The sequence below is a fragment of the Oxyura jamaicensis genome, chromosome 20, assembly GCF_011077185.1.
Source record: "Oxyura jamaicensis isolate SHBP4307 breed ruddy duck chromosome 20, BPBGC_Ojam_1.0, whole genome shotgun sequence".
Taxonomy (NCBI): domain Eukaryota; kingdom Metazoa; phylum Chordata; class Aves; order Anseriformes; family Anatidae; genus Oxyura; species Oxyura jamaicensis.
Window position 1 is genome coordinate 9,600,925 of NC_048912.1, and position 15,070 is coordinate 9,615,994.

At 36.0% G+C, this 15,070-nt stretch overlaps 1 protein-coding gene across 6 annotated transcripts in view; it reads right to left on the reverse strand.

The window, feature by feature from the left end:
- Positions 1-237: 237 nt before the first annotated feature.
- LOC118176630 (delphilin-like) overlaps positions 238-15,070 on the reverse strand; it is an 87,285-nt gene continuing 72,452 nt past the window's right edge. For all 6 annotated transcript variants that reach the window (XM_035343722.1, XM_035343727.1, XM_035343724.1 and 3 more), the window contains 8 exons: positions 12,228-12,318; positions 11,603-11,689; positions 9,301-9,453; positions 7,555-7,684; positions 7,383-7,415; positions 5,363-5,466; positions 4,373-4,456; positions 238-865 (listed from right to left, as the gene is read on the reverse strand). In XM_035343722.1, the coding sequence (XP_035199613.1) occupies positions 761-865; positions 4,373-4,456; positions 5,363-5,466; positions 7,383-7,415; positions 7,555-7,684; positions 9,301-9,453; positions 11,603-11,689; positions 12,228-12,318 (787 nt within the window). In that variant the 3' untranslated portion in view covers positions 238-760. The remainder of the gene's footprint in view (positions 866-4,372; positions 4,457-5,362; positions 5,467-7,382; positions 7,416-7,554; positions 7,685-9,300; positions 9,454-11,602; positions 11,690-12,227; positions 12,319-15,070) is intronic.

Below are 15,070 nucleotides of genomic sequence, written 5' to 3' on the forward strand. Positions count from 1 at the left end.
AATGCAAAAGTATTTTCGCTTTTGAAAACCATTGGTAATTGCTTCCAGTATCCATTACTTAGATGCCTCATGACATGTTTTTATTTCACTGCTCTGATATTGTTCTCTTCCTACCAATGCAAATTTCACATATTGATTGGCTTCTACAGTATTTTACCCGAATTCATTACATTAGCCAAAAAAAGCACTGCTTTATTGTACTACTGGGGAGAAAAAAGCACCCAACCAGACATTTTCACCATTAAATACTAAAGCTGCAATACTTTAACAGCTGAAGACAAACAAGAATTTTTGCTAAATGTTATCCACAGAGGAGACTAGCTCCCCATTTTATTGTAAAACTTGTGAAGTAGTATTTAGAAAACTACAGCAAAAATAATTACAAATTAGGTTACCATATATAAATTTATTCACTGAAAGTAATAATTAAATGTCAGAAGACTGGGTATCAAAGAAAAGATGAAAAAAATATAAAATGTCAAGAACGTCTCCTTTCCAAGTGTACAGGCATCTCAAGGTACAAAAGCACATACATAAGAAAAAATGAAGGAGAGTCTCATAAGTAATCTGTGATCCTACAGGTTAAATACCACTTACAAAACTACACATTAGAATTTGAATACCTCTCAAAATCAAAATATACTGATGTGCAGATTATTTGGTATTTGCTCCCTATTAGAAGGGCAGCTTTCAAAACAATTAACTTAAACATTTCCTGGACTTCTCTTTCTCTCCCCTCTTTCTAAGAATAAGGTTGCCCTTACTGCATGACTTCAGCACAGGCCTTCCTAAATTCACTAATGAATGAAGATATCCATCCAAATAGCTCCTGAGAGTCTAGGTCTTGTGGTTCCCCAAATTTTACCTGTAAATTTGAAAGAGAAACATATTTAGCATTAATATTATCCAAATAAGCTTATCCATGTCCAAGACCATGAAGAAATGAAAACAGCAAGAGAAAGGTTAAATATCTACATTATTATTATTTAGTAGAGAACTTAGACCTGTCTAAAAAATCCATTAAACTGAGATCCAAAACATCTCAAGCAAAAGTGGTCCCAGGAGTTGTCATTAAACTACCTCAGTAGCTTATTCCTGGCTTTCTGTACAACCCAGCTTCTCTGGCTGGACTACAGATCCCCAGCTGAAGAGAAGAAAATCAGTAAATCATGCAGCTTCGTGACTTTGCAGTTTGTTGGTTGAATCCATTCATAAATGAAAGAGCACATTAGGGAAATATTTTATATTCCAGAGTGGACATAGTAACAGAATATTCAAGCCAAAATGTTTTCATTTTCTGACATTTCATATTGCAAATAAACAAAAATGTTCACTTTGATGTGGTTATTTTTGAAAGAAAAAGTAATTTATCAAATAGACGTTTTTCCTTGCTCTCTTCTTCTTTTCCCCTGAAAAAGTTGAATGGATAGAATTTTTTTCAAAAACAACCTGAACAATATTGGCATCACATTTGCTCTACTGTAAAACAAGAGGTAAAAGGCAGTCATTCTACAAAGTTTAGTGCTAGGAGAGGGATTTCTGTATTAACTAAAATCACTTCCACATATGTTCTCCAGTTCCAGGACAAAAAAGGATTTTTAGTATTCAGTCTCTTGCTGAGGTTTATTTCAAGAGGCTTGCCATCATTTTCAATGATTCGTCCTTAATGATATCCATGAGTTAAAGAACATAAGGGCACCTAAAATGGCTTTCTAATTGAGCAGAAGAAATCTAGAGAATATGCTCCAAAGGCTTCAACAAAAGGTTTAAAAAGGCATCTTGTGTTGCTGCAAGTCCTTATCTTGCCTGTAATTGAGAGCTACTGTGTAATTGGGAGATACAACTCTCCCAAGGCTGAACAGCAATGTAGTTGTATTTCAGTATCTCAAATTGCAACTGAAATGGAAAGGTTTGGACAGGTATCTGTCATTATCTAGACACATTCACCCGGACATCATCTAAGATGCTCTTAGAACCAAACCCTCTGCCTGGAACTCATAAATACAGTAAAAGAAACCACTCACATATAATCCAGTCACAAAAACTTTAACATTAACCAGTGATACCTGATTACTACTTTTGCCTGTTGTGCTCCTAATTGCACCTCCTGGGTGCTCCAAGCCCTTGATCTCTGGCACTCCTCGCCACTCACCTGTAGCGTACCATCAGTTAAACAGTAATGAGAGAGACATTTCCTGGAGCTAATGACCATCTGTGAGAAGCTGATAGCCCACAGCTATACCACAGGCAGTTATCTACAATTTATTGTTAATTCCATAGAAGTGTCCCATGCCAAGGTCATTATTGATTTTTATAAGCAGAATATAAAATCATAAAGGTAGGCCTGTGGATTTTTGTTTTATGAGCAATGTGACTTCTGTGGCCACCTACAACATGCTTCTACATCAGATATCCCCCCAGGTAAGCTGGACTATTCCTTCCTAGTGCTGTTCAGATGATAGCCTGGTCTTTGATCACCCATCCTATTTTATATTTGCTTTACATTTTTGCTGCTTTATAAATATACAAAAAGATCTGCCTAGCAATAACAGTATTCAGAATAAGAAAAAAAAAAATCTAAGTGAGAGAAATATATCAAAAGCCTAACTTTAGAGAATAAAGAAAACAGGAGGCAAAAAGCAACTGGGTTAATACTTGAGGAAACTTCCAGCCATGTAAAAAATGAAATCCTGTTCAGATGCAAATAAGAGTCTCAGATGAGGGTTTCCATTCCAAGCAAGGAAAACAGCATCTCACAGATGATGCTGTGATACAGATTTACATGTTTAATGCCTCCTAGCTGAGTATGTCTGTGCAGGGACAGTATGACAGGAGCATGGATATGTGGGAGGACACATCCAGCACTCACTGGACACGTCACAGCTTTGCAAGCAGGACCAGCCACACCATGCCAGCTCCTTCTGGGAACTGACTTCCAGGTAAAATGGTCGAAGTCTTCTGTATCCCAGGCAAGCAGTGTCCCTAGATGGTTTTACAGCATGAGTCTCCCTACTTTTTGATGAATGTTTTTCAACCATTTTCATTCATCTACCTCAACTGCTAATTCTCTCATTTAGACTGTTTTTCCACCTATTGGGCACTGAGTTATTTTCTCATGTGCTACCATACTACTATGGCTTGTTATACTACGCTGTGTCATTTTTCCCATTTGTTAAAGGTTGAAAGACACAAACAAACAAATAAAAAACTTGTAGTAAAACATTACTAATTAAATTTTCTTGGTCAAACATGTCTCTTATCTTCAAGGTCTCTTCAAATAGGTCCCCAGTCCTGGTGGCATTGTCTGGTTATATAAAATATATATATATATATATATATATATATATATATAAAAAATCTGGCCTATAATGAAACCTCTCTATATCCTAACCCCCCTCCCATCCCTTCACCCCCACCACACACACACACCTCACACACCAAAATAAATAAACAAATAAATGAAAGTCTTAAAGTTCTGTCCAAATGCCAGGAAGTTTTTCTAGTTTCAGAGATTAGCTCTGCATTTCAGCAAAGCCATCCCTTTCTTTAAAACCTCCCAGTGAGACTATTCTGCTGGAGAATACTGTTACCATAGCAGAGGCCTCCTGAATTTCTCTGAGAACATTGTACTAAATGAGGAATCTTCACACTATGTTGTTAAAAATTGCAGCATGGAGTTTATATCATTCCTTCTGCTGTGACCCTCCAGCCCCAAAAAACATTTCCTATTGTTTTGGACCTAGATGAGTTTCTTCTTTTCAGAGGAAAAATTGACTGAGAAAATTAGGTGCTTCTCCAGTGCAAGTGTGGGAGAATGTAATAGGAACAAGCAAGAACAGATAGTTTATCAGAAATCTTGTGCCCAAGGAGCTCCCTTTCTGCTCTGCTCATTTTAGATCTGTGCTACTACCAACATCTCCATCTCTCTCTCCCTCAAATAACAGTAACTAAATCAATGCCATGGACTATAGACTTGTCACTAGAAAAAAGCCCTCAGCCTGTGTAACAGAAGCTCTGCAGTTGTCTACCAGCAGAAGACACAACTTTTGCTAGGCACCAGAAAACATGTTTTCTGTAATATCTTGAAAACATTCAACCATTAAACTGGTTGGATTTATAAAATTGCTGAACATCCACTTTTCTTTTTGATATTTGGGCCATAAACCCTCTTCAATGTGGGCTATAAGTCCTGAAGGAATGTAAAAGCCATATTTTCATTCAAAACATTCTGCCACTGTTAGGATTTTTTTTTTCCAATTCCTGTGGACAGTATAACTATAAAGCACACAGAAGCATGGGAACTTCTTGAATCTTTCTTTTTTTCCTTAAGAAACGTAGATCTATTTTCATTGCACTTTAATACAATACATACCAGTACGTTGCTATAAAGCTTCTTCATTTCATCACATCTTTTTGACAGCTGGGATAGATCCCCTTCATATTTCTGAATTAAATCCTGTAATAAAATAAAACGTCTTAATTTGATATAGGAGCATAGTATTACAGCAGATATTAAACAGCAGTGAAAACAAGAGAATTCAAGTCAAAATTTTCATGTCACAAAAATTTCACATTTCACAAAAGATAAGTATACATCAAGCACACACTTTTTTTTTTTTAAGTATTAAGGCATCAAAGAAAAAACATTAGAGAATTTATTAAAATATCATCTAATGTTACTACCCAAATCTATTAAAATTGACAGAACTGGATAAGCATCATAAGGTCCTAACTTCCACTCACATTTGGCACAGTCTCTGCATGCAAAGCAAATATTTCCACTTGCTAGTTCCTAAGGAGTCAAAAGCAAAACCTTATTTTTTTAAAACAAAAATTCTTGATCGTGGTCCTTTGCAGCATATGGATTTAAGACAACTTAGTATTTATTCAGGAAGTATACTGGCCTCCCTACAGGTGCTCAGCCACTTCTCATAGTGTCCTCCAACCCATCCTGTTGTGCCATTAACATGAGCAGAATCATCTTACATCAACCTATAATCACAATTTATTCAAGCTCTTTGATGATGTTTCTCTGTGCTATTTTCCTTGCTGTCTAGGGGCAGAGGAAGTTGTTACAAACTTAAAAAAAAATAAAAAATTAAAAAAAAAATGCTGTAATTCCAAAGTGTTTAATGTAGGTGACCGTGGAACTATCTGCTCTTCATCCACTCCAGCCAGTTTGCCTGTGAAGCAAGAGATGTAGAACCTCTGAAAAGACCTTCCCATGCTGCTATTTGTAGTATGAAACATTATTAGAGGAAAATAAAAGGTTTTCCTCAGATGCTCCTGACCCCCTTGTCAGGGTGGGATTCAGCAAAAACTACTTTATCTCCGGTCCACAATAAGGTTATGATAATGTTACCTTTAGTTCCTTGCAGAACTGTAACTCCTGGGGTGTTGCCTTGATTGTCTTGGGTTTAATAAGCCGCCTGCACTGAATAACGTTTTCCAATTCTTTTTTTAAAACTAACAAAATAAAGAAAATGAGCAATTTCACTAGCGTGAAGTTGTGTTCAAAGGAATGCAAATATCTAATTTAGAACACATGAAAAAAAATAGCAAATTATGGGTCTATAATATGTTCACCTAGGAATATTAACTTTCTGTTTTCAAAGAGAAATCCTAAAAGACATGGGTCTTATGGGGAAGAAATAGCCTATGATCACACCACAAGCAACTGCAGAATAATGAAGAGGTCAATAGTAGGGTTATGCTGCAGCTGTAAATCTGACATTTCCTGGCTTTTGAGCACTGGAATTAGCAATGAAAATAACATTCTTCCAAACTACTTCTTTGCACAGAAGATTCAGGGTTCCGTTAAAGATTAAAAAATAAAACTTCCCCTATTTGTAACAGTAAGAAATCTTGTCAGTAGGCACTATGCCCTACAACAGACAGCTATCGTGAGGGCTCTGTCTGTATGAAGTGTGGGGAAAAGAACTGACCCACACTGCAGTCCAGTTTCTTTCTCCTCTTGTGCTCAGTTGAGCACATGAGCCCCGGGATGTGCCTTGAACTACATGGTGGGAAAGGCTGGTTCAGTGGCTTTTGGCCCATCTCTTTCCCTCTCTGCCCTGGAGAACAGTACTTAAAAAAGTAATCTACATCAAGAATCCAGGAGGGAAGAGGCCAGTCAGTCTCCTCCAGGTCTCATAATTCATCTCCTTTGATAGCTCCCAACAGTTTTTGATGCCAAGGCTGTCCCACCACTTTAAGTATGACTTCACATATCTGGCTTTAAAATATTTAATTGTTTGGAATTGCTACCAACATTGTGCCTGATGAATACAATTGATTGAAGGTAAATGATTTATATATATATATATATATATATATAATATAAAATATATATGTATAAAAGTATTAAAGTATATTTACTTATATAGTTATACATATACTTTATATATATATAAGTATAAAAGTGTATTTACTAATACATAAAGCATATATATAAGTATAAAAGTATATTTACTTATATAGTTATACATATAAAAAGTATATATATGTATAAATATAAAAGTATATTTGCTTAAATCCATCTCCTAAAACAATTGATTGGAAATTCTTGGAACAAAGTAAAAACTCTTTGGCGGTGTCAAGCTACATGCCTGGCTGACTCCCAGAGCCCAGCAAAATAGGAGCAAGGGCTTTTCAAACCAAAAGCTGAGAACAAGTGGCATTCACATATGCTATGAGAGGTTGAAATAGGATATATTAGTCTGTAGTGACATAGTCAACATCCATGCCACATTTTCAAAAGACAATTTTTTATAAATTTTCAACACAACACAAGTTTTTATCCATTTACATACCTTCTCTATCAGCTCTCAAAAGTTCCATCTAAAATCCATTGACTGGTCACCTTACAGTAGTGTTCAAAGGTAAGTTGTGAATATCTTCCAAAGTCTGTCTTACATTTCAGTGACTTTATTCTGTTCTCTCCTGTTGACTTCACTAATGTTGGATTCCTTTCTAGAGATGGACACCAGTTTGGTTCAAAGAAATTCTTGAACTTCACTACTGAACTGTGCGAAGTTTTCTCCTGCTGCATTGCCTGCTCCCAGAGACTCTGTTACGGCTGTAACTTTGACAGAGCTCTTGTATCACTTAACATCTGTACTTTAAGATAAACTCTATTTCCCATGGGCGGTATATTTTTTTTATATATATTCCAAAAGCACCTGGACACACTTTAATATTTTTTTAAAAAAATTCTTCACAGTAACATGGCAGGTTAAATATCACCATAGCAACACTTTACCTCAATATTTTGAAACCTTTACACCTCTTTACAAACTACAGAAGTGCAATGAAAACCTGTTCCAAATGACTGCACAAAGTATGAAAATCTTTCTCTGAATTCAGAAACCACATTTACATACCATCAACTTCTGCACTTAGGCCCTTCATGGAAGCTGGAAAAGAAGAGAGATGGAAAAACATGCTAATAATATCATTCATACTTTGAGATGGGGGTTTCCAGAAAAGTTGAGGGATTTCATTATTTATCTGTTTATTATCTTTTTTCTTTTTTTTTTTTGTCCCTTCTCTTACCATCAGGAACAGCTTCAAATTCTGTCAGCTCCTGAGAAAATTTAGCCAAATCAGGCTCATGTAAGAAGATCTGTTCTACAAGGGCGTGAAGCAAGGTGAACGTCCTCTCCTTACCCCGCAACAGAGATAACTGCAAGTAGAATAGAGCAATAATTGACAGACTGAGTTATGCTAAAAAAAAAAAAAAAAGCATGGATTTTGATAGCTCCTAGTTAAATTTGACAACAATAGAAAGCACAATGAAATTAAACTTCTTTTCAATCTGCCATCTCTCAAAAATTCTCAATTAAGATCAGCTTTACACTTTCATATCCATTGACCTTCCTTGGTTTTTTTGTCTCTTCTTATTCACAGAGGTCTTTTTTGACTTAAGGTACTCTAATTGATTGCATCTGATTTTGGACCTCCAAACAGAGTCATTATTCCTTTCCATTTAAAAGCCGTGTGCTGTGTTCATGAAGACAGTAAAGTACCTTAATTGAATCTAGGAAGATGCTCTGTGGCAGAAAATGATTTTGTTGGCATTTTTCATTATGATAGATGTGGTATTACAAGCGCTATAAACAATAAAAAAATAATAAGAAAAGTTGTATCTCAGAATTGCCACTAGAGTTATAAATCACTCACTCATATATTAAAGTCTCCAGATGGAAAACATATCTTACAAAAAAAAAAAAAAAAAAAGGAAAACTATTTTCTTCTATTTACAGATCAACCCTAATGTTACAATTGCATAAAAGTTACAAGGCAGTTTAGGAAATTTGTATCTATTTCTTAGTTTTTAAGGTAAAAAGCGATGCTCTGCCTCTGTCAGGTAGAGGTAAGGGGGTGGGGACTGTATTCAGTGGCAGAATTTTCTGGTGGCAAATTGTGGTGAAAAGGATAAAGCTATTACCTTAAAATCCATGGAAAGCTGAGCCTAGTGTAATGCAAGTGGTAGGTGAGTGAAGAGACTGTTAAAGAACTAACGGGTTTTTTTTTGTTTGTTTTGGTTTTGTTTTGTTTTATAGAGCTTATCTCTATCAGGAAAGGCAAAGGATCACAACAGCCACCCTCTTCCCCTATCCATTCAGTGAAGAGCACTGATGGGGGGTACGAGGAGGTATTAAAACCACTAAACCATTGTGGGTAAAGTTCCCTCCCTTTGTATTTGTTCATTTATTTATACTTTACTTTTGAAACTTGACCTTCACATTACACGGTACCACTTGTTGCAAAAGGCTCTTGCTTTAGAGTAAAATGAAGCAACATGAAGGAATTACTCCAGTGCCATAAAAGTGCTGCCCTGCAGAAGAAATGCTGAAGCTACAGCCTGTGACCACAGTGAATTGAAACAGGTCCATATGACAGTACTCTGCACAATGCAGAAAAACACACTTTATCTAAACTTGCATCTGAGGCCAGGGCCTCAGACGTCTCTTCCTGCCAGGGGATCTTAATATCACGGACATCAGCATTTTGATGTTCTACCTCATTAGAAACAAAGCACATTCAACACCACAGTGCCCCCATCTAGACAGTGCTGCTGTCTAGTATGGGGAAATGCATCTTGTTATACTACACATTAAAGAATACATTATTAAACCAGATTTTGCTTCTAGTGTTACCAAGAGCAGATGTTAAAATGTTAGCTACTCATTAAAAATGATTGCCTTTCTCCACACTCAGGGCAAAATTGAGTTAATGTTAATGGCCAGCATATATTATAATATGATGACTTTAATGAAAATAAAAATATTTACTCACTTTAGTCAAAGATGACAATCGAAATCCTTTAGCCTTCTCTTTTCCAGCCTTTTCATTTAAATGGTTTCCAATGGCTAAAATGTACTCCAAGATGGCAACAAATTTCTGGCTGGATTGCAGCTGCTTACTTGCTTGGATTTTCTGGTTTATTAGCTGAAACAAATCTTCTTTAAGTTCAGATTAAATGTGCAAGTAAAACAATGGTGCTATACCTGCTCTTTGCCAAGCCTCACTCTCCCCACCTGAATTCACACTTTAGCTGATATCTTCCCACTGAACTTTCTTTGGGGAACAAGCCAGGGGGCTTCAGGAAGGAGCAGTTAAATTCTCCCAAGATAAAGCTGGTGTTGACACAGTTACCCTGCCTTAGATGGAGGTCAGATCCTCTGTGGCTGCCAAACTAGCCCTGCTACAAGAAATTCAACCTCATCTCTTAAAAGGCTTCTAAAGGAAAAGCCTTTTGCTGTTTGAATGCACCAGATTGCACCAAATGTCAGGCATCGGGGGAAGCAGATAGCCCAAAGCGCAGTACAAGATTCTCCATCCTTCACCTCTCTCCCTTCTGCTTAGACCAGCTGAAGACTTATCAAAATTCTCGGTACAGTTTCCCCTGAAGGAAGAATAATAATTTCCTGTAATCAAACTCAGTATCAATTTCTGTTTTCCCAGGGAAGACACCTACCTTCTAGAGTAATAGACACAAGAGGTAAATTCATTTTGAAATTAGGAAACATATATTTTTATAGCACCACACCTCCCTTCAACTGTCACACAAATTTAAAAGTAGAGAAATGATGAAACGTGAGGGAGCATTGAAAGCCTTTGTCAAAACTTTCAGAGCATAGCACAGGACCAGACGGTGCTGAAAGACAATACAAGATTGTGCCATAGAATTTTAGTTGCATTCTATGCATTATAAATGCGTTAGTATGTATAAGTAAGAAAAGAGGCAACTAATCAGTTGTTCATTGAACAATAAATATCCTTCAAAGCAACCAGTATATAATAGCTTCCAAATATTCTAATATTTGGGTTCAGTGGAGGAAACAAAGGCGTAGCATGGTACCAGACAGGGTCAGGAATCTGGTCATCTCCCCAGTGTCCTCCATCTGTTCCTATTCTGAGTTTTATTCACTGTTACTATGGTTTTAACCACGGACAAATAAAAGAGAACAACTCTGACTTGCAGAACTTTAAAATTTTGTTTTCATTCCCATGTAGAGTGAGAGCAAAACCTTTTAAACCTTTTCACTGAATCCAAGCATACACAAACCCTGACTTGCAGAAGGAAGGTCCAGTCCATGAGACTTGAACACTTTATTTGCATACCCTCACCCCACCCCATCCTCTAGGTCATCCTGAAAAAATCAGAGAGGGACTTGAAGCCTGGTTTGCAACACTGCACTTTAACGAGTGAGTAATCCTCAAGATAGACATCCTCCTTCAATCTTCTGAAAATAGGAAATATCTATGAGATGCTGGTGCAATAAACTCTCTCAAGTATCTATGTCATTAGACCAATTCTTTCAGCTGTTGTGGCAAGAATCTCCCCACACAAGGAATTGAATTTAAATGGTGAAATTTGCCTCTGTCTTATCACTGGCCAAAGAAAGAAGAAAGTTTAAGAACCCCAAATAAAAATTTGAATATCTTTTACCAACCCATTAGTAGAATAAAGTTGATATTAAATGTACATGCATGTATATACATGCATATCACAGACCTCATATGTTTCCATCTATTTTTTGTTTTACTGTGTTTTGTTTTGAACCAGTACTATGGAATAGTCTATCATTAACAAAACACAATAAAAGGAGAACAATTATGCTAGCTAATATTAAATAAATAAATAAATAAATACAGAATTTCCCATAGTACCCAGGGAAAGGGGTCATATTGGCTGATCCATGCTCTGTTACGTATTACTTACATTCTTCTTTCTGCAAATGTCTGTAGCACCCAAGTTTCAGATTCCCAAAAACATTCCAAGTGTACCATCAGATAGAGGCATTGTATTTCAAATGTAGCATGTTTCTGACAGTGTTTCTTTATTTGTATCATTTTTGATCAGTGAAATGAAATGATACTTTATACAAACGGCTTCTTGGATTACTACACTATGTATTACCTACACTATGGACTGTGAAATATTTTGCTAAAGTGAAAAAAAAATCACAACTACACAGCTTTGAAATCTGGAAAAGGCCACTCGGGCCCCTACTGTCTAATTGGTAGATTTTGATTACAAACAAATGATAAAGCAGTCATTATCAAAAGCCGTCACTTTAAAGCAGTCACTCACAGGCTCCAAGTCTCTCATGCTCATAGGTAGTTCACGTATGGTAAGCAGGAGATCCAGCCTCTGGCCCAAGTGGGGGATTTTACACATCTGCATGAATTAAACAGAACAGGAATCAAAACCCATTGAGCAATTCGTCTGCATCATAATTTTCTTAATTTCTGTGCCCACTTATTAATTTTATTCTAGGCCTTAAGACTATAGATATACTCTGACAAATAAAATCAACCTGTCTGTATATGCCTGATTTGAATATGCATATCCAAGAATATGCTGTATGCTGGTAGGGCCAGACACTATTAAAGTCAATGATGCTCATTTCTCGTGAACAAGAACAGTTAAACGTATACAGTTTTACATTTAGAGATTTGAGAAATCTAGCTCAGAATAAATTAGCTCCTATTGCGGGGGAAGAAGAGGACAGTAATTGGAGATGCAAAAAATGGATCCATAAAGTTCTCTTCATAATTTTTACTGTCTCAACTCTTTATCAGATAAATCCTCTTACAATGATTCTGACTAAGGCTGTAAACTTAAGTTCCAACTAACAGCTTCTTGTAGTGGTTTTATGTAGAAGAAGGTGTCCTAGAAATAATGTGTGGTGTGTTTTAATGCTGTGATTTCTTACCTCTAACATAAACTGATCAACCACATGCAGCTTTGAAGGAGACCCCTTAAATGAGTGGTATCTTTCCGCATCTTTTGGTGTTAGCATGTATCTGTTAAACAACAAATGTATGTCAGATGTCCTTTTCCTTGAATATTGTCATAATGTAAAACAGTTGTTCCATTCCATTCATCAGAATTCCTTATGGTTTATTGTTTTATATTTTGCATATTTACTCTAACCAATAGTACTTTGTAGACATTTGAGTTAATGTACAACAGAAAAAAAAGAATGATCTGCAGATAGATCTGCATATTTGAAAATATTTAGACGTACAAAGCTTGAAAATAACAGTCAGTAGTAGTTCATCTGCAGACCTACAGATAATTTACAATGCCATGGGTTTTGAAAAAGGTAAAACTGTACCATAAGGGAATGAATGCTATTCTTTCTAAAGTATTCATTAATTCTGCGCCTGACATATACATGATTTGGTTTCATTTATCAGATGAACATATCTGGCAACCTTTCAAAAACAGCTAAAAACAACATAGAGTTTTTAAGCAGTTATGGACATGCTCATTCAGCTCATCTCCAGCAGTAACTTCTTCAAAAATTAGCACAAAAACAGAGCAGGCTCAATTATGGTGTGATTAGTTACTGGGCTCCACAGTCTGACCGACCCCTACATATCTAAAAATTTTTAATTGCCCATGGAACAAAAGTGGGTAATGGTGTTTCTGGCTCTCTAAGCACTGCATCACATCCGAGATCTGTTTCTCAGTTTTGTTGTGATAGCACATAACACAGACCTCAAACTTTCTTCCTTCTGAGTATGGTAACAGAATATTTTCCCATAACACTCCAGAGCCACAGATTTTTAGAAAACAATGGCACCTTTAACATTTCTGCACTTAGAAAAATAAACTCACAACACCACAGCTGCCATCCTTTGGAAATCTGCCTGCCTGATACACTATGGGAATTCATAGCACATCTAAAAGAAAAATTGAATTGATGTTATAGCTAACATATTTGAAGGAGTGTTAAGAATCTCAAATATGTATTCAGGTCTACTATCATCTCCTTTTTCTCTTGAAAAAAAAAAAAAATTACAACAAGTATGATTAAACAGTCATGAGAATAAATATACATTTCCATTAAAAGTAAGGAAAATTATTGAAAGATGAAAAAATAAAGCTAAGATTTTAGCATTTTAAATACAGGATAAACAATAACCTTTTTTTCCTGGTGTCAATTTTTTAATATGACACTTCAATTTAATAATTGCTGGGTATTCAATTATTAAATCTATATTAAAGCAGATTAGAAAATATTCCATTCATCATTAAAAAACAAAAAAAAATAAATCTCATTTTAAAATAAGTTATCTGCTGGAAAATGAAGAGTTTTATTTATCATTAAAAACAGATGGTTTAACTTTGAGCAAATTCAAAGAACATTTTAAAAAACTGTCAGCAAATATTTTCGTTTAAACAGAAGTCTGACATTCCTTTTTTAATATATTATATATATTAAATGAAACTAACAGGTTATCTAGTAGGTTTACAGCTTAAAGCATTAAGCAGTGGAAGCCAGGGGAAAGGAAGCACAGGAATATATGAATGCATTCCTTAAATATCTTTTACATGAATGTGACTACGGTGGAATTTTTGTAACTTAAAATCTCACACTGTTCTGAAAAAATAAATTTGAAGAGACAGAGTACCTTGTTATTTAAAGATGTCAGGATAAAGAATTCATTCAGACAACTATGGAAAGGTTCCTCTATTAAAATAAGTCCTGAAGTTTCTAATAATATTCCACTACTTCCATTAACCTTCATTGGATACCTGAGTAGAGCATTTTGCTCGCTGGTCACTCTTAAAAATGTAATCTTGTTTGTGGCTTTAAATATTTTTCATTTTGTGATAGTGGAATTTAGACTTCTTGCTCAGGCTCATATGACAGGTATAATATGCACGCAGAGGAGTTTTCCTGTCCCTGATTATCCTGTTTAAACTCCTGTCATAGCCACAGGTTCTCAACTAATTGGAGACCAGAATTTTCAATGGTAAAAGTTTCCACCATGACTCTTAAAGGAAGTGGAAAGATCTTCAGAAATGCTAAATGTCCTGCTACTTGCATCATGGCAACTCCACTACAGTGCATTTTACAAGAGAAACTGCTGATTGCTGACATTTTCAGGTAAATGTCTGCCATTTCAATAAGGTGTCTGAATGGTAGTTGTAAGACAATTAACTGTCTTGGAAATCCACCCCCAGTCAGGGAATGCATCTCTTTGTATTCCAGTAACATTTTAAAAACTGTTGGGGTGAAAAAATAAGCTTCTTTCACTACAAGATTTGTACACACTTTCCTAGATTTTGACAATAAACAAGAATCCCAGGAATAGAATCCTTGATCCTACAGCACATACAGCAATACAGCAGCCAATGTCTTGTACATGTTCCTTTGCTAGAAAAATTACCTCAGCATTATTGCTATCAAAGGAAGACTCTGAAATCTTTGAGGTAAAAATAAAATATTTCAGGATTCTTTACCATCATCAGCATTATTATTGTTATTATTGTTTTCTGATGGCAAAGAGCCCAGATGCCATAAATCACTGATCTCAGTGGTGCTATACTAATTTCAAGAGCATGGAGATCCTGTACCGAATCTGCAGTGCTGTATTATGGCTTAAACAATGGATTATGTTTGGGTGTTTTCCTGCAAACCTAGGTATGAGCAGTGGCTGCCCTCGAGAAACAGGCTGCTCAGACCCCAAGCACTCAATGCCCCAGTGCCACAAGACTGGGGCATTCCTTCACTTCTGCCAGCTCTGTAATTACTTCTGTAAT